Here is a 20539-nt window from a genome sequence, read left to right as displayed (position 1 = left end):
ATCTCTCTCTGAATGGCCCAGGAGAAGGCTGGATGTTGCAGAGCACATGGTTTGGGGAAAATTCGGGACTGGAGGATGTTGGGGTCATCTTGACAAGTGTAAGTAAGGCCGGTGGAGGAGAGAGCATGACAGTGGTATAACAAGCAGGCTGCTGGAATCAGAGTTGCCGAGTCAATTGCTTAATACACAAGACACTCCATGTACGCTGGCTGTAAGCATCCAGACTAGGGAGCTACAGCAGCAGAGCATTTTGAGGCACTCAGGGATACAGAACAGGCAGTGACAACCCCTCACTGGTCTGGACTGCACTCCAGAATGTTATAATGACCAATATACAAAGTGAACAACAGATTCAGAACCCCATCACAGGCATAGTAAGGTAAAGAAACATTGGCCCCTGGACTAGCTCAGAATCTCAGATTTATTTGGGGTTTTTTTGAGTAACAAAATCAATATTACCCCTCTGGTCAGCTTACAACTAGTACAGTAGAACAGTTAGAAGTGTTACTTTTGAAAGCCCCCACTTTCAACTGTAAGTATCTTTAGAGAAAGGTGTCTAGACTGAGAACAATAAAATGGCTTAAAGCTAGTTTATGAAAACTTGAAAATGGGATCTACAAAGCTACACTAAACTCCTTTGACAGTACTAGATCAGTACTGCTTTAATAAAGCACGGGACATACTGCATGAAAAATGGATTATTCCATTTTCTGTTTTTATGAATAGTGTTAAAAAGCAGAGCATAAAGAAACCTTTGTAATACCAAGTAAGGGCAAGTGGTTATGACCAAGAACTATTACTTAATCCTTTTTTTTTTTTAATTCTTCTTTAAACCTCCTTCCCCTTTTCAGCTTGCCCAGTTATACTCTTCCACTTTACATAACCCATATCCAAACAATATCAGGAATGGGGCAAATGGGGGGACTAGAAAATACAGAAGCCAAAGGAAGGAGGCAAAGAGAGACACTTGAGGTCTTTCCCTCATTTGTTCCTGGACCCTATTATACTCATTTTCCTAAAATAAAAAAGCAGCCAGACTCTAGGCCATTAATTATTAATATATACTTACTTGCATGTGTGTCACTGACTATCTGATAGCCTGAGTTTACAAACATTAGCAAAGCTTCAAACACTAGAGAAGTAGAGTACTACTCATGTTACAGATAGGGTAACTGATGGACAAAGGGTAAATGCTTTTACCCATAGTTACATAGCAATTAAGTGGCAGAGCTGAAAGCCAGAACCTATTAATCCTGACTTCCAGTTCCTTGTTCTAACTACTAGGTATATTAGTATATTTTAAATATATATAATTTGTTTGATCTTCAAACTCATAGCTCTTAAAACCAAATTTAGTTATCTTTATGACTATGAAACCAATATCCAAGTTGTGGTTGCCACGGTGGGCAGAAAGAAATCACCTTTCACCTGAAGCAGAACATTCTCAGGTCAAAAAATCACCCACCTTATTTCTTTCTACCCCACTGCCATCATTCTTAATTAATCTAGTTTACATAAAATTAGCCAAAAGAGGGCATATTAGTGTTCTTTATCCTCCACATCAAATATAGGTGGCATCTTGCATACCCTTTAATTCAGAAGAAAAGTATTACTCAAAGATATCCAATAGCTAGCTTTTCTCCTGGTCAGAAAAGTGAAAAATCCTTCATATAGTCAGTACATGCAACTTAATTTACAGGTGTACATTCAGCTACCATCACTACTTATCTCTAATTTTAATGCATGCGAACAAAAGATATATTGGAACTAGTATGCACTGAGTAACTAACCTTAGTCCTAGTTTTGGACACTGAAAAAAAATAGATGTATTCTATACCACATTCTATCCCTCCACATTATCAGCTAATACCCAATGCCAATCGCTTCACATGTGCAATAGTAAGAGTAGCACTTGAATTCTGAATGAAAGTGGTACATCTCTCTATCTTAAAAAACAGACGGACCCCATATAACTACATTACATGTACTCCAGATGAGGAGATTTTATACATACAATTAAATCATTTTATACACATTTTCCAAAACTATATGTAACCCACACACCTCCTGGATGTGGTGTTCTGTCCCATCTAGTGGCATAGAGAGAGGCAGAAAGAGAGATTAATGAGTCTGCTCTACAGCCTTAGCCAACAGCCAGTTAGCTTTTAGCTCATGCAGTAGAGGCTCCGACACTAAGCTCCAGAGATCCCAGGTTCGATCCCGCTCTCTGACAACCAGAGTCTGTCGGTGTTACATATACAATATGCTGCACCCTCACCAGAGAGAAGGAAAGAAGAGCTAAGAAAAGAGAGGAAATGCACCCTTTATCTCTTTTGTAGGTGAGCCTACAGAATATTATTGTTCTATTAGCACCTACTTAAGTGTATTCTCTTATTTGATAAGGAGGGCTCAGTATCAGATTTAAGACTTCCTTCCACAAGTGACAAATGCCTTAATTCATAGTAGAAAGCAAGGAATAGGGTTCCCTTGCCCTAAAATCATCCAAGAGAATACTTCCACCCTGGTGTCAATTCTCCTATTCAAATTAACTTTAACACAAACAAATATACTAAGGAGTTCTTCAATAATAAAACAAAGCTGTTCAAATTGTCAAAATGCAACAGCACGCCAATTAGCAGATGTATGCAGATCATGTCGAAACCACTTTCCATGCAAGAGGCAAAAGAAACCACACAGTTCTGCAGTCAGCAGGGAATAGATCCCAAAGAAATTAACTTCAGCATTCACTGAATGTCATATATTAATGGGACAATGGCTTGAATTTTAACTAGCCTTTTTCAATCTGCACATACCAGAGTCATATGCTGAATTAATTTTACCTTACCATTATGCTGATAACTTTCACATATCCAATTAACACACACACACACTCAACAGCATAAAGGTCCCTCTTTTCCTGTTGGAAGAGCTTTCCTTTATTGTGGTTAGAGACTGAAGTGGACATCTAAAAAGCACCTGTTACTGCAAATACCATGTGGACTTCTTTTAATGAGCAAATGTAAACATAAAAGATTAAAAGACTAGCACATCTGGAAAAGCTCAGGCTGTACCAGGCAAGACAATTCTGAAGCAGTGCAATGTTTGTGACAGTTCCAGCTCCACAGACTGGAAACTAATTTTGCTGCCGCCGCCACCTCCTCAAGAAGAACCAGAAGCTCACCTAGAATATCCACAGAACATGTGCATCTTGAAAAGACGCATGACAAGGTACCAAAAGGCCCATTAGCACAGGGACTTCAGCTCTTGTAGCCTAATCAATGCTTTTTCTGGGAAGTGAGAAAGATCCTTCTGGGTCAACACTTAGAATCCTGACTAATTAGGAGTCTGACCAGACTCCATCAGAGCTGTAGGCTGTCATTCCTTTAATGCATGGAAAAGGCCTGTAGATGCATCCTGGGCAGGAAAGGGGGAGATAGACAATTTTAGGAGAGGTGTTCACATACTGCTCTCTCTAGAAACGTTTACTCTACCCACCTCCCCCTTTCCAAAGTGTTGATGGTTGTTTCCTTGCACAGCGTGCAGCTGGCAAGATGAAAGTCAGTGTCTCCAAGGACAAGTCTAGAACCTTCCTTAATATTTCTGCTCAGTCTACTACCCTGATGACCCTACAAAGTCTAAGAGGCAAAAAGAAGTTCAATAATGATTACAAAGTAATGCACGCAAGATATAAAACCATATAGTCAAAACTTTAGCTCTACTAAAAGTAAACAAAGACCTACACGCTCTAGAGTGTTGTCTCTATTTTTCATCTACATCCATGACCGAAGCAGCAAAAAAGAAAATTCCAGTTGCAACTCATATGGATTATAAGAGCTACTCTTCAGAGATGAACTTGATTCAAACCGCTTACTCTTGTGAGTTGATCGCTCTAAGTAGAAATGATCTGGAGATATGTACTGTATGCATATTTAAAGGAGGTTTATACAAAGTGTGTATATTTCACCCTCATACACAACAGAAATAACTCTTTTCAGAGGTGCTACTACTCCACAGAACATCAGAACAAGATAATCTAGGGCCTTGAAAAAACAGCACTCCTAAAGCCATGGATCTTACTAACAAAGTAGAATACTGATTGAGAGCTAAGAACCTCTATTGCTTAATATGTTCTTTTGAATCCAAACATGTTATGCATTATGTTAAGATATTTTTGAAAGATCAGTTTTCATATAATAGATATTAGATTCAATTATGTTACCATCCAGAAATATAGTGCAGGTTTGTATAAAAATCATCCCACTGTATTAATATACATCACTATTAATGCCTGTGTTTCAAAGTTTATTTTAATTATTATACTTATACTTTTTTTTTTTTTAAGTATTAAAACAGTCTTACCTGTATATCCTGCCCACCAGCCCCAGGAAGCCACCATAGCTAAAAGCCATTTAAATAACACTCCTTCGATATACCAAAACCGCTTACTATCCAACAGTCGAAGAGGCTGCAGTATAATTAAATACAAGATGTAGGATGGAATAGCAACCAGGTTATTGGCAACCATGAAGCTGAACCTCAGGAGTCCTTTCAGAAGTGTATAGCCCACCCTCTGGGCCTGTTCTAAAGTCACAGCCATTCTCTTCACACCAGAGTATGTGGGCTCTTCCTACAGTAAAAGAAGAACAAGATACAGCCATTACTTATAGAATAAAAAGAAAAGAAAAAAACAAAAACACCTCTCTACAGAGCCAAAATGCTAGTGAGATAGATATTGTCCCCTTAACAAAGCTGCCTACTTCAGCCCCAATCCATTTTCATAAGCATCTGCAGCCCTTATTTACCTCTACGATACCTCAAAATTGGATTGGAGGATGAAAATAAAGTACATTGAACATTTCCACGTCCCACAGAAACAAATAAAGAAGTCAAGAATACCATACACCATCAAGGTGATACTCGCCTGCATTAAAAAGCTGTGATTTGAGAAGTTTCTGGGAGTCACACAAAAAACCTGCAGCTATGAACTAAGGTAAGTGGCATATCAATAGACTTGGAAGGATTACGTTTTATCAGTAGACATTGGTTTCACTGTACACACACAAACCAAGGAACAAATATTTCCATTGATAACTGAAGTTTACAGATAGGCAAAGTAAGAAAAATGCTGCAAGAACTTTTATTAGAGATTGATTTAAGCATATTTACTTTTTGCTTTAATATGTTATGTTGGTAATTTGTATTTTAATGGTTATAAAGCTTTAACTTTCTGAATCTCAATATCTATCATCAGTAAATAATTACTGTCTGACCACACAGTTACCATAAATTTTCCACACCTGTAAAAATTTAAATGGATAAAAAATAGAAAAGATACTTAAAAACAAACAGCTCTATGACAAAAAAATATATATATAAAATAATAATTCTGCCAAGCCTACATATCAAACTGGACATTAGGCAAGTCATCATATAAATTACATAAACATACCCTGGAGAACACATTCCCTGGGCAGCAAGTGATCACTGAAAACCAAACAACAGAACTAGGGAGGGATGGGGTAGTAGTCCCTTCCCTTTCAAACTCAGTGACTTGCCATGGCTCACACCAAAAGGGGTAGGAACGCTCAGAAATTTTCCTCCTCCCGCTCGGAAAAAGGGGGAGAAAATACATGGTTTGCAACAGGGTTTTACCGGGACAACGGGAAGGGGAAATAATGACACACACTCCTCGTTTCAGAGTAACAGCCGTGTTAGTCTGTATTCGCAAAAAGAAACGGAGAACTTGTGGCACCTTAGAGACTAACCAATTTATTAGAGCATGAGCTTTCGTGAGCTACAGCTCACTTCATCGGTCTCTCCAAAGTCAAGAGCTAGCACCGAGGAAGCAAGGTCTCCCTCACCCTTCACGCGGCGAAGCCTGGCTGAGGAGGAGCGGGGCGAGCTCCCGCAGCTGCGCTAGACCCGCCGAGGGGGAGCCAGGCAGCGAGCGAGGAGTAGGGGAGGACACCAGGGCAGCCAAGGGGGGACGTGAGGAGGGGAAAGCGGGGGCTAGGGCCGTTCGCCGGGTGACTGACCCCGGCCGGCGGGACTCACCTCCTGCGGCGCAGGGGAACTGAGGAGGCCGCGGCGGGAGGCGGCGGCGGCGCGTGTCGCGGTTGGCGGCGGCGGGAGGCGACTCGGCGGGCTCATGGACCCGGAGGTGGCTGGCCGGGCCCTGAGTAACGGGCCGGGAGCGCTTCGCTCCCGCCGCTCTACTCCCCTTGCAGCGGCCTGCGGAGAGAGGGGCGGGGTCACGGTCCGCGCCGGCAGGCAGCAGGGACCGGCCGGGCCCCGTCCCGCTTTTCGGCTACAGCTGCCGCGGGGCTCGGGCCTATCGCGCCCTCCCGGCACCGCCCCCGCCCGGCGCCCCTCCTCCCCGCGCCCGGCAGCAGCCCTCAGTGCCCGGGAGAGCCGGCCTGACAGCCGCGGGCGGCGGAGCGCGTCTGCCCGGGGCGGCATCCTGCACCGTCCCCAGGGTCAGCCGGGCACCCCCCGGCCCCCCCCATGCAGGGGGCTCTCTTAAGAGCAGCAATCGGGTGTCCTTGCTCGGCCCCCCCACCGCATCCCCATCCCCCGAGAAGGGGATGTCCGGGGAGCGATGGGGGAGGCTGGGGGGACCCTGCCCCCCATTCCCGAGAAGGAGATCTCGGGGGAGCGATGGGGGGGTCCCTAGAGGTATCCCGGCCCCATCCCCGAGAAGGGGATCCCGGGGGACCAAGGAGGAGGACCGTGCCCCCTATCCCCGAGAAGGGGATCTCTGGGGAGGAGCGATGGGGGGGACCGTGCCCCCCCAGCTCTAGGTGCTTCTCTCGGGGAGCAGCAGGGGTCCGGGCCCCTTCCCGCACACCCATCGGGCTGGGTCTCCCTTCCCAGGCAGAGGCCGTGCCGGGGCTCCCTACCTCCGCCTCGCTGGCTCTGTCCCCGGGGTAGGCGCTCGGGGGCCCGAGGGATTCATGCCGCCGGCGGCTCGCGCTGCCTAACCACCCCCGCAGCCGGGCTGGGTCTCCGCCGTGACGGCTCGCCCCTCGCGCTCGCTCCCGAGGAAGCGGCGGCTGCAAGAGGCAGGAGCGGGGCTCACACTGCACCAAGCGCGGCTCCCTCCGGCCGACAGCTCCCTCTAATGAGCACAGGCTGGTTGCGCCCCCGGCGGGCAGGCCAGCACCAGGCGGCTCCTCCCCTTCCCCACGCCCAGCCCTTTGGCATCCTTTTCCCCATTGCCACCGGCGCTCGTGTCACCTGGCGCTCGCACGCCCATTGCTAGGGGCAAGAGCAGCCCTGGCGCAGCACCCAGCAGGAGGCGCTCCAGTTTCCCCAAATACTCTCCCCTTGGCCCAGGAGAGCCAGCCCCAGGCTATGCCGTAGAGCAACCGGAGGCAGAGCTCAGGGCGAGTGGAGATTTGCATATGACAATTGCATTACACGCTGTTTACATAAGAAATTAACAATTTATTTGAGCATCAGCTTTTGTGAGCTATAGCTCACTCGATGGAGTGAGCTGTAGCTCAGGAAAGCTTATGCTCAAATAAATTTGTTAGTCTCTAAGGTGCCACAAGTCCTTTTCTTTTTGCAGATACAGACTAACAGGGCTGCTACTCTGAAACTGTACATAACAAACACATCTCCACTTCCATCCAGCACTTGCTCTGAGGACATAGGAATGATCTGAAAAACTACAGATCTTTAAGTAGTTCACATTATAAACATTTTTAAATGGCCCCATTCTGAGACTTTTGTGTTTGGTTGGAGCATATTCTTTTTTGCCCCAGATCTCACTACCAAAGAAATGGCAGGTTTAAGAAATAAATGTTGATTCACTTCTAGAATGTAACAAAATCAAAGCTGTACATTCCTTTAAAGTTTAGGGTTAGGTTTTATTAATAAATCATGACCATATCTATCTATGGTGCAGTGATAGGAGTATTTTAATTGACAAATATTATTTTAGAAATATGTATTCAAGTAGACATTCCACAGTCTCAGGCCTCTGCTTTGCAAACACAGGAACTGTGATCTGGGTCAGAAGGGGGAAAATCCATCTAATCTAATCCAGTATCTTGTCTCAGAGCGGCCCATACTAGATGCTTCAATAGAAGGTGTAAGAAGCTTGTCATAGGCAGATGTGGGATAAACTGCCACCCATGATAGGCTTCATCATGAACTTTAATTGTTAGAGATTGGCTTAAAGTCAGAGGCACTAGGTTTACTATCCCTTACAAGAATTATCAATAATAATTTTGGATAATCTTGAGATCCATGTAAATGTCTGATTTTTTTTTTTTTTTATAATCATGCTAAGTTCTTGGCATCAGTAACTCTTAGGCACCATGAGTGTCACAGTTCAAATTCCATGTTCTTTTTATCAGTTTTTAATTTCCTACCTTTTAGTAAATAGCTCTTTGTTTAAGTAACAAAGGGAGAATAGTAATTCCTAATCTATCTTCTCTATACCATTCATAATTTTGTGTACTTTTATGTCCCCTCTTATTCATCTCCTTTCTAAAGTAAAAATCCCTATTGTATGGAAAAACTTCAATGTAGAGCAACATTTTACACAAATCAATGCCGAAATTAAAACACTATATCCCAACAGATCAGCTTTGCAATCTGATTTATATCAAAAAGAAAGAATGCCCTCTTGGCCCAGCAGCCTTTTTTTTTGTAAAAAATAAACAGGAATTGAAATCAGTGGTGATGGTTGCATAAGAAATACTTCTAGTTTGTCAGAAAAAGTGTTTTTCAGAGGGCAAGAAATTAGTGAAGGAGAGTGTAAATTTCTGCTGCGCATTGTGGTGACCTAAAAACCCAGAAAGTAGTTGATGGGATTGCACTTTCACATAACACAGTAATGAGAAGACATCCTATGATGTGTTAGCACAGATTAAACTTTTTAACGGTTGCACAGAAATTTTTTTCACTTGCAGCTTATGACAGTGGTGATGCTACTAATACTGCATAGTTAAGTGTTTTTGTTGTGTGTGAATGAAAATTTTGATATAATTGAGGAACTGTTGGTCTCTGCCCACTTTGCTCTACAACCAGCATCTCAGACTTGTTTGAAGAACCAAGAACATGTATTACAAGAGCATGCAGTGTTGTCGTAGCAGTGCTGGTTCCAGTATATTAGAGAGACAAGGTAAGTGAAGTCATCTCTCTTACGGGACCAACTTCTGTTGGAGAGGGAGACAAGCTTTTGATCTTACACAGGGCTATTCTTCATAATAAGAGTTAGTGAAAATATTAAGCTTGATTGGTCCAAATTAGACAGTATTTGTACAGATAAGGCACCTGCGAGGACTGTCCAGAAGAATGGTTGTGATGTTTTGCTAGAAAAGTTTCTGGGTTCTTTATCAGACTGATTGTCCTACACTTTAGGAAGTGATGTGGTTGAGCATTTTACTGAATGAGCTAATCTCAAGGACCCACTCTTACTGCTCATTTCCTAGACTTCCTGTAGCTCTGAGACCAATCAGCACCTCCAGAATCCACCCATATCCACATAATTTTACTCCAGAACAAAAGGGTTAAATCCGGCACATAAATGAAATGTGCCTGTAACTTCTGTATACTTCAGAATGAACTACATGGATCTGAGGGTATAATTTGGCCTGAAACTTTTATTTAAAAATAGTGTGCCTAGACAGAGCCCTTAAAATTGTAAAGGAAATGTTCCAAATGTGAACCAAATGTAAACTCATACACAGTTGTCTTTCTGTGACAATAAACAAAGAGCCTAAAATAAAAACATTAAACCTCTCCCATTCATATCAATAAACATTCATGGAGCATGTTGGCAATCCTCATGATTGTATTGAGACTTGCAATATTAGATGTTTTTCTTAAACTCCAGCTCCTGGAGGCGAGTGATCACAAAATAATCTCTGCTTTCTTTTTTTAAAAAGTTTCTAGCTCTCATGGTTAAGGTGAAAAGCCTGAGAACATGAGCAGAGTACTCCCTGAAGGCTCAGAAACTAGATGGCAAAAAAGAACTTCCACGTTTTTTTTTTTTTTAAATCTCATGATTTGTTAATGTTTGGAGCTGGCTATACTGATGAGGAGACTGTCACTACTATTTTACCAAAAATCATCTGCTACTATCCTTATCCATTGTTAGATGCAGACACTATTGGTCAAGGAGTTCTAGGTTAGTTGGTTGGTGTAAAAGATTGCTGGGGTGGAGAATTATATGTTGGAATTCACAGCTCTCCCACCCTTTTCCCCAAAGAAAAAAAATTAAGTCACCCCTACTCCTGCTTACAAAGAGAGGGGAAAAGACATCTCCTTCCCAATCTCCAATGGCTTTGGGGGTATCAGGTGTCAAAAACTTCTGTGACATCTTCTACATAAAAGTATGATATTCTCACAACAAAAATATAGCATGTAGAAAATATGGAGAAAGTATAAATTTAATATAAAAATAGGGAATACAAGGATTGTCGTGTTCATATTTAACTCATTAAAAACTTACATGTTTGAATTTACTTGAAGCTGCTGTCCAAAAGTGTAGAAGAAGAACATACAGAATTTATGTCCATCTTGCTGCAGAGTACAAAAGACCTTGACTATTTAAAATAATTGACACTAAGAAGTAAACCATATAAGCCCATTCCTTCACCCACTGAAAGAAAAGGGAAAGACTTCAATGGGAGCCACATCCTGGACCTATGTGGTTACTCTTGGATATTATTCAATCTACCAATCTATTGCAAAGGTAAGCAGTAAACAATTTATCAAATTCGGTCCTGAGCCACAGTGCACTTGTAGCAGCCGTGTTAGTCTGTATTCCCAAAAAGAAAAGGAGTATTCGTGGCACCTTAGAGACTAACAAATTTATTTGAGCATAAGCTTTCATGGGCTACAGCTCACTTCATCGGATGCTTATGCTCAAATAAATTTGTTAGTCTCTAAGGTGCCACAAGTACTCCTGTTCTTTTAGTGCACTTGTAAAATCCCCAGGCAGTAACTATGACAGATTCCAAATACTTCACCAGAGGCTGGATCTGATTACTCCAGCTGACCACAGGATGACAGTTGGTCTCTCAGTTATCAACAAAACTGTAAAGGATTTTATAGAACATAAAATTCCTTGAATTGTACCCAGAAGCACATAGGCAGCTAGTATAGCCATTGAAGAACTGATAACCCCATAAATTACCATCCAACAGTAGATCGCTGCGTTATGTACTCGGAGTAGCTTCTGAGTAGCCTGCAAGCATAGACCGAAGTAGAGGGGATTCCAAACATGCAAGTAATCTACAAATCACAAAGGTGTACATTGCTATGGTGGAGTCCTGATGCAAGAGTAAAGGCTACAAATGCCTACCCAGATATAAAGAGGAGGAGGGGTGTTTTTGGAATTCCAGAAGTGGTTAGGAGGTTTAAAAGCACTCCCAAATTGTGTCTGTCTAGGGCAAAGGCTGGACAAAACCCTCTCACAAAGGGCTACAGAAACTACACAATACCTTAAAGATTATCCACCTGTACTAATGATGTCATTTTGTCGAGACTGAGCTTCAGTCAACTCTTCCAATTCCATTTCAGTTAGACACAAAGAAAGCACAAATACTGGGCCTGATGAAAATGAGACACAAAGGTACATATTATCCATGTACTGATGGCACTGCAGCCCAAATTGCCTTGCATACAGTGAACCAGGAGGGCAAGAAAACAGACTAGGAAATCTCACAGAGGAGATTACTCAGGGCAGACAAGTGATTGCACAAAACCACCCCTGGCACCTCTCAGAAAGGAAAGAGCTAGAGCTCTAAAGAGCTTGGTGTTGACTAATTGGGAGGCTTTGAGGGAGGCACTAAAGGGGACAGCATGAAAGATTGCAGAGTTGGGAGTGTACAAGACTGTCACAGGGAACAATCAGGACAGAAGTGTGAGTGGAGTATACAAAGCTGAAGGGCAGGGTAACTCAATAGGCAGACCTGGGGCCAAATCTGAACCGCCAAACACTTTTGAACGGACTGCAAAAATCTTTATTTATTATTATTTGTATTATTTTCTCTGGAGTCTGGACCTTGACTACACCTTGACTAAGAAATTTGGACCTTGACAAAAATAATTGTTTACCCCTGCTGTAGGGCGTGTAGGATGAGAAGGGTCAGACACATAGGCAGGGGCAGTGGAGCTGGAGAGAGCTCTGTAAATTAAGAGAATAGCTAAAACAATGTGGAAGAGGAAAGGAAGCCAGTCTAAAGAAACAAAGAGGGAAGCATGGGCAGAAGGACAGGAAAGGAAGAGGATCTGAACTACTACATTTTGTAGGGACTGCAGCAAGGACAGATGTGAAAGGAAGGGGCAAAGGAGGAAGAAGTTGTAGATCCCATTCTTCTTTACCAGTTAATCAGCTATTCTCAGACTTAGTCCCTTATTCTTAGCAACAGGGTATGTCTACATTGTATCTTTATATTTGTGGATAATCCAAGAACCATACCTAGATGTACAGACACTCTTGCCCCAACCTATGTACTATATAATTTTTTTAATATTACCTTTAATAACATTTTTAAAGACCTGAGGCATGGCCATGGCTGGGCCAAGCCAGTTGACTCAAGTTTGCAGGGCTCAGGCTGCAGGGCTAAAAATTGTTGTGTAGACATTTGGACTCAGGCCTTGTCTACACTGGCAAGTTTCTGCGCAGTAAAGCAGCTTTCTGCACTGTAACTCCTGAGGTGTACACACTGCCAAGCCACATACTGCGCAGAAACTGCACAGTTGCAGCACTGTAAAGAAACCACCCCAAGAGGCATACAGCTTTCTGCACTGGGGCTACAGCACCATGGTGCCAGTGTAGACACCCTGGTCCATTTCAGCGCTGCAATTGGCTTCCGGGCGGTGTCCCACAATGCCTGTTCTTGCCTCTCTGGTCATCCGTTTGAACTTTACTGCCCTGCCCTCAAGTGACCAACCATCATCTCCACCCCTGAAACTCCTTTGGAATTTTGAAAGTCCCCTTCCTGTTTGCTCGGTGATGTGTGCAGTTATCTTAGCGCATCTTTCCAGGTGGCCATGCCTGCTTCATACACCAGGCGATCCCCCACTTGGAGCAATGCCGAGCTGCTGGACCTCATCAGCATTTGGGGAGAGGAGGCTGCCCAGTCCCAGCTGTGCTCCAGCCATAGGAATTATGATACCTATAGTCAGATTTCATGTTGCATGACAGAAAGGGGCCATGACCAGGACACATTGCAGTGAAGGGTCAAAGTGATGGAGCTGCAGAACACAAGGCACGGGAGGCAAACCACCACTCCAGTGCTGCGCCCACAAGCTACCAGTTCTACAAAGAGCTGGACACTATACTTGGTGGTGACCCCAGCTCCACTGCAAAGGCCACTGTGGATACTTCAGTGGTTCATGTGCCAGTTGAGAGTGGACAGAGCCAGGAGGAGGAAATCTTGGACGAGGATGTGGAGGGGGAGGGGGACCCAGAGGCAGAGGATGACTCGGAGGTCAGAGATGCATGCAGCCAGGAGCTCTTTTCTACCCCGGAGGAGGCTAGCCAGTCACAGCTGTTGGATCTTGGCGAAGCACAAACAGGAGAGGAGGCCCCTGGTAAGTTGATTTGATTCTGGGAATTGCTGAAGAGAGTTACTGGGGGCAGGAGAGTTGCAGAAAGCAGGCTTGTGTCTGTATGATGCACATACCACCACATGCCTAGTTTGAGTGGCAGAACAGGCTGTTGATAGACTCCCTCTGCCTCAGATCTCCACGAAACTCTTGTGGAGATACTGGGCAATCCACTGCTGCAGGTTCTTTGGCAGAGCTGCTTTGTTTCTTGCCCCATTAACGGTAATTTTCCCGCATCACTCTGCCATTACTGGAGGGGAGAGGGGGAATAACCGTTGCTGCACACAGGCGAGCCTCATAAGGGCCAAGGAAGAAGCCGCAGTCTTGGTGAGCAGGGAATCAAGGGAGGGTCTTCTCCCTCAGCAAAGAGATATCTTCCATAATGAACATAGCCTGTGGAAAAAGTGGGGACAGGAGTGATTATCAGGCCCCCCCTGCTGGCTGTCCCCAAGAGCCACATGCCCAGTGTACAGTAGGGTCCAGAAACACGGATTTACCCTGCCCTTGCAGCTACTCACCTTTTTGTGACTCATGTGTGCTTGCCTGCGGTCAGTCACTTAGTGACAGGTATGGGAATAGCAGCTGTGTTTTAAATCACTGAATCAATGTTCTGTGTGTTGCAAACAATACTGCTTCTGTAAAATGTTGTGTTTTGGCTTCACAGAGATGACCTTGGGAGTCCAGCTTCCCTCTTTGTTATTGCCAGCTGAACAGCTGCGCAGAATTAGAAAGTGGCCACGAAGAACTAAGGAAGACTTTCTGCGTGAGGTTATGATGCACTCCGCGGCCTAAAACAGGAATTGAAGAAGTGGCGGGACAGCGAGAAGAGGGACCGAAAGGAGAATGCGGCACTCCAGAATGAAGCCACGGAGCAGCTCTTAAACATTATGGCGCGCCAACCGGACACACTCCAGGTGATACTAATGCTGCAAACCAAGCAGCTCCGCACTCACCCACCCCTGCAGTCGCTATCACAAAAAACTCTTTCCCATGCGCCCCTCAGACACCACCACCACACTTTTATCAAACTCCTGGCTCCAGTCTGGACCCACATTATTCCACTCCTCCCCCTCACAGTCCAGCACTGCGGACTCCCAGTACTCACTGCACTCAACACCCATCCCTCTGCAGTTTAGCCCTGTTGAAGTACAGTATCAGCTGCATTGTACTCTAAAGGAGAAGGTTGGATATGATCGCTGGACATACACAAATCTTTAACTGTCCAAGGACCCCACCTCCTCCTGGTACCTTCCCTTCCCCTCAGTGGTGATGTGTTTTTTTGTTTGTCTCTCTCCTCCAGTTGTTGTTTTTTAATACAAGAATTGTGTTGGTTTGAAAGCAATCTTTATTCTATTAATTGAAAGCAAACAGAGCCCTGCAAAGCAACAGACAATTATCTTAAACCCTCATATTGCCTCATCTGCACCAATCACAATCACCTCCTATCATTACGAGCACTGCACTCCCGAGCACAGCAACAAATATTAGTGGCTTTCTGTTTCAAATTGCTGCCTCAAGGCATACCTGATCCTTATGGCCCCATGCTGCACACCTCTAATAGCCCTGGTCTCTGGCTGTTCAAATTCAGCCTCCAGGCACTGAGCCTCAGCGGTCCATCCCGAGTGAAGCTTTCACCCTTCCCTTCACAAATATTATGGAGTGTACAACATGCAGCTACAAGTAGAGGAATATTGTCATCAGCCAGGTCCAGTTTCCCATATAGGCAGCACCAGCGGGCCTTTAAGTATCCAAAAGCACACTCAACAGTCATTCTGCACTTGCTCAGCCTGTTGTTGAACTGCTCCTTGCTGCTGTCAAGTTGCCCCACGTATGGCTTCATAAGCCACGGCATTAAAGGGTAGGCGAGGTCTCCCAGGATCACAATGGGCATTTCAACTTCCCTAACTGTGACCTTCTGGTTCAGAAAGAAAGTCCCTGCTTGCAGCTTCCTGAACAGGCCAGTGTTCCAAAAGATGTGTGTCATGCACCTTTCCAAACCAGCCTGCGTTAATGCCTCTGAAACGCCCACAGTGATCCACAAGCACCTGGAGAACCATAGAGAAATACCCCTTCCGATTAATGTACACAGTGGCTAGGTTGTCTGGTGCCAGAATTGGAATATGCATGCCATCTATCGCCCCTCCACAGTTAGGGAAGCCCATTTGTGCAAAGCCATCCACAACGTCATGCACGTTGCCCAGAGTCACGGTCTTTTGGAGCAGAATGCGATTAATGGCCCTGCACACTTCCGTCAACGGTCCAACAGTCAATTTTCCCACTCCAAACTGGTTAGTGACCGATTGGTAGTCGTCTGGAGTAGCCAGCTTCCATAGTACAATCACCAAACACGTCTCCAACTGCAGGGCAGCTCTCATTCTCGTGTCCTTGTGCCACAGGGCTGGGGCAAGCTCATTACAGAATCCCATGAATGTGGCTTTCCTCATGCGAAAGTTCTGTAGCCACTGCTCATCATCCCAGACGTGCATGACAATGTGATCCCACCACTCACTGCTTGTTTCCTGAGCCCAAAAGCAGCATTCCACTGTGGTCAGCATCTCTGTGCATGTCACAAGCAATCTCGTGTCGTACCTAGTACGCATGGTGAGATCAATGTCGCACTCCTCTTTCCTTTGTAGTTTAAGAAATAACTCCACCGTCACTATTGACATGTTACTCAGAGTGAGCAGCACACTGGTCAACAGTTCGGGATCCATTCCTGCAGACCAAAGAGGCAGAGTGCGCAGTACACAAACCGTTGAAAGATGGCGCCAAATGAGGACGGAAGCACAGGGATTGCTGGGATGCGAAGCAATGCATCATGGGGCATTGGGACAGGACCCAGGATGCCCGTGACCCTCTCTGCCTTCCCACAACTCTTAGCGGCAGAAGAGGATGAGATGCTCTGTGGGATAGCTGCCCAGAGTGCACCACTCCGAATACCGCTGCAAATGCCACAAGTGTGAACACGCTATTGCGCGGGTAGCTGACAGTGTGAACACAACAGTGGTTTCCCTTCAGCGCTCTCTGAGCAGCGCTGTAACTCCTGGTGCTGTAACTGTGCCAGTGTAGACATACCCTCATGCTAGAGTCGGGCTCTGGGGCCCTCCCGCACTTATAGAGTCCCAGAGCTCAGGCTCCCCGACTGACCCCGGCCAGCCACAGGTGTTTAATTGTTGTGTAAACATACCCTGTATGTTATAAAACAGGTTCCTTGTTTTATCCTCTTTGTATGTAGAGAGCACTAAGTGCAGTTCTCATTCCTTTAATTTGCTACAATAATACTTCTTGAAGAACTAAGCCTTTTCTAATATTTACATATTGGCCTCATACTGCTTAAAGTAACCAGAAGAGCTAACTCTGTGTCCCCTGATTGCTTTCTGAACCTCCAGTGATAGTTTTGTTGCCAATCTCGAAATGGAAATCAGTTTTGCCTAAGAAAGAATAAAGGGAATGGGCTGGCCCATGAAAGCATATGGGTGCGTGTTAAACTCCATTGATCTTGAGACTGGCAAAGTCTTACTGCAGCTCTTGACATGCTTATGTTTTGTCTCCTCTCCATCCCTTAAATAGGGGCACGCGCTCACGTGAAGAATCCCTTCAAAGTATTTTCTAATGTACCATGGAGGCCTGTTCTTTGCATATTATTATTTTCTCTCTCTCCCTCTTTTTCTCTAGAAGGAAAATACTTCAACTTCTGTCCAAATAGACAGGGTCTTGGACACAGAGGACCTGATTCTTAGTCAAATCAAGCTCACTTAACAAAACTCTGGTAGTGTAAAGTCACCATAAAGCAGGAGTAAAGTATAGTTATACCCACTGTAAGGCCTTTTTACAATGCCATATCAGTGTAAAGAGGATGTAGCATAAATGAGAATTTGGCCCAAACATCATAACACCATACAGGTTTGGGGATAGGATTTCAGGAACCTGCACTGAGGGTGTACAGCCTTTGTATACAATGAAGTCCAATTCCATGGGATGAGATGCACATCTCTGGGCAGTGGCTCTTCAGAGTAAAAGACAGCGTCACTGCTACACTGATCCATCTGCCATTGCACCCCTTGAAACAGGGTTGCAAGGATGACAGGCCACTCCAGCCCTGTGGCTCATCCTAATCCTTCATTTAACCTGACAGTTTTTGATTCATACATTTACTTTTGCTTTCCATTTTTTCTGGTTGAATGCCCAAAATTCCTGCCATGGTGGCAGTTACAAAATCTATTGTTTTGCTGGGCATCTTTGCCACTTTCATATTTGCTTTTCTCGGCCTCATTGCCCAAGCATAGCTGTATGCTCAGTTTCCCACTTTTCACTTCCTTTTCCATACCTGAGCTGAGCAGGTAGGAAATGGTATAATCATGTCAAACTCCATTCACAATCCAAGAACAGCTGCATAAGTGTCAGCACCAACTGCAAAGCACTTCAGTTGTCAATTAGGATCCTTCTTTTACAAAGCACTTTGAGATCCATGTATGGAAACCTCTAGATAAGAGCTAAGTATTAGTATTATTAAATCGGATTGTCTGAATATGCTTGTACAGCTAGTTAAGTGTGTGATGCTTGGTTCAAGGAACTTACAAGCTCCCCTGATAAAAACTGTAATGTTTACAAGCTCTAGCAAGCTAAGTAGCACCATTGCAAGGAGTCTACAAGCTTCACAAGACCAATAGCTTCAGGTTTTGTTTAGCTTTCCCCACCTACCTTAAACAAAAACTCTAAGAAATATAGTTCATTGCATTATGCCCATGTAATATCATAGTTGCACAGTAAGATAAGAACATAAGAACAGCCACACTGGGTCAGACCAATGGTCCATCTAGCCCAGTATCTGGTCTTCCGATAGTGGCCAATGCCAGGTGCTTCAGTGGGAATGAGCAGAACAGGTAATTATCAAGTGAATCATCCCCTGTCCTCCACTCCCATTTTCTGGCAGACAGAGGCTAGGGACACTAAGAACACAGTGTTGCATCCCTGTCCAGCGTGGATAATACCCATTGATGGACCTATCCTCCATTAACATATCTAGTTCTTTTTTGAACTCTGTTAGAGTCTTGGCCTTCACAACATCCTCTGGCAAAGAGTTCCACAGGTTGACTGTGCACTGTGTGCAGAAATACTTCCTTTTGTTTGTTTTAAACCTGCTGCCTATTAATTTCATTGGGTGACCCCTAATTCTTGTGTTGAGAAGGCGTAAATAACACTTCCTTATTCACTTTTTCCACACCAGTCTAGATTTTATAGGCCTCTACCATATCCCCTGTTAGTCACCTCTTTTCCAAGCTGAAAAATCAGTCCTTTAAATTTCTCTTCAGATGGAAGCTGTTCGATACCCCTAATCATTTTTGTTGCCCTTCGCTGTACCTTTTCCAATTCCAATATATCTTTTTTGAGATGGGGCTACCAGATCTGCACACAGTATGCAAAAGGTGGGCATACCATGGATTTATAGAGAAGCATGATTATATTTTCTGTCTTGTTATCTATTCCCTTTCCCTTCCTAATAGTTCCTTATGTTCTGTTCACTTTTTTGGCTGCCGCTGCACACGGAGCAGATGTTTTCAGAGAACTATCCGCAATGACTCCATTATCTCTTTCTGGAGTGGTAACATCTAATTTAGATGCCATCATTTTGCATGGACAGTTGAGAATGTTTCCCAGTGCTAGATCTGTACAAGTTCAGGCTTGAACAGTATTGTAAGAACAATGTTGCATGCTCTACCTCGGAGTTCCTGCAGCCCAGCACAAGGGATTTGCTCCTGTTACACGGAGAATCTGTTCAAGGATCTACCATATTGACTGGTATAAACCGTCATTTCCTGTGTTCAAAATTTTTAAAGTCAATACATAGAAAATTTAAATAGTCAGGTAACAACTAGTGAGTTTGGGGGAAAATGAGTTTAAATGGAGTCAAATATAATATTTCACTTCTAAATGTTGAAATATAACACGCATTGCACATCCAGTAGTCAATATGTTTCCTAACAGTTAACTGTCAGGCACAAGACTGCAGTGCTGCAGTGTCTAAACCGGTGTTTAAAAATCATTGCATGGAACCAGAGATAGAAATGCTGGACCTAGGCAGTGGTCCCAGGAACTTCAGGCATGTATTCTTAAAAAAAGAGAGTCAGAGAGATACATAGACATGCAATGCTCTCACTGCACTTGATCGTCCAGGCCTGCTACAACGTCAAGTTGTCAGATTCTCATATTGTTGTGATGTCTGTGGAAATATCCCATAAAAGGATGTGTCATGATTTAAAAAGCCAAGAAATCAGAAATCAAAAGTTATGTTTAAGTAGTAAGGTCTTGATTTAACGGGTTTTTAAAAAGTAAATTGAAAATGAGAGTGAAGGCTACCACTCCATCCTTCATTCTGAAAGCATTAACGCATACTTGCATTTCAGTACTCTCATGCGTCTAAACAGACAGAGTAGTTGTCATGCAGGAGCAGAAAAGTGAGCCTGATCCTTTTCACTATGTGCAGATTTTAGCAGGTCCATTCAGGAAGCAGGAACAGATGACCTCTCCCCCGCCACGCTCTCCTCTGGATTACTTGGGATTCTTGTTGCCAAATCTGCAACTCTAAATCTGCATACCCCATTCGTTACCTAAATACCTCCATACAAGTAACCTCTCCCTGCTAAGTCCATGTACGATACCTCTGTCACTGGAGTCTAGTGTCTTGGGCTCAGGTTGCCAATTCTCTGTTTTATCGTAAGTCACGTGATAGCTGCAGTTTTTCTTAACTCTCCAGCTCCTTGAAACGTGATTGTGAGAATCTGAGCTTTCGCTGAAACAGATGTTCCTCTCTGTCATAGTTGCAGAGAAAAAGCTTTAAAATGTAACCCAAGTGCAATAAGGAGGATCAGGCCCATAGTTTTTAAGGTGCTTGGAGATCCTTTCATCTCCAAGGTCTTCTACTTCTATAAATGTCTAAATAACACTAGTCGGCTAATAGTTCTGCTTA

At 44.1% G+C, this 20539-nt stretch overlaps 1 protein-coding gene across 6 annotated transcripts in view; it reads right to left on the bottom strand.

The window, feature by feature from the left end:
* Window positions 1-20539, bottom strand: part of LPGAT1 (lysophosphatidylglycerol acyltransferase 1) — a 172332-nt gene that overhangs the window by 139259 nt on the left and 12534 nt on the right. For 2 of the 6 annotated variants that reach the window (XM_048843116.2, XM_048843117.2), the window contains one exon: window positions 4360-4627. In XM_048843116.2, coding sequence (XP_048699073.2) covers window positions 4360-4627 — 268 coding nt within the window. Of the gene's footprint in view, window positions 1-4359; window positions 4628-6054; window positions 6232-6899; window positions 7131-20539 lie in introns of those variants that run through there. The other 4 variants (XR_007355673.2, XM_048843120.2, XM_048843115.2 and 1 more) reach the window with 4 other exon arrangements.

Source organism: Caretta caretta, chromosome 3 (assembly GCF_965140235.1).
Source record: "Caretta caretta isolate rCarCar2 chromosome 3, rCarCar1.hap1, whole genome shotgun sequence".
NCBI classification, from domain to species: domain Eukaryota; kingdom Metazoa; phylum Chordata; order Testudines; family Cheloniidae; genus Caretta; species Caretta caretta.
Note: the sequence above shows the minus strand (reverse complement) of the source record. Positions and strands in the feature narration are given on the sequence as shown.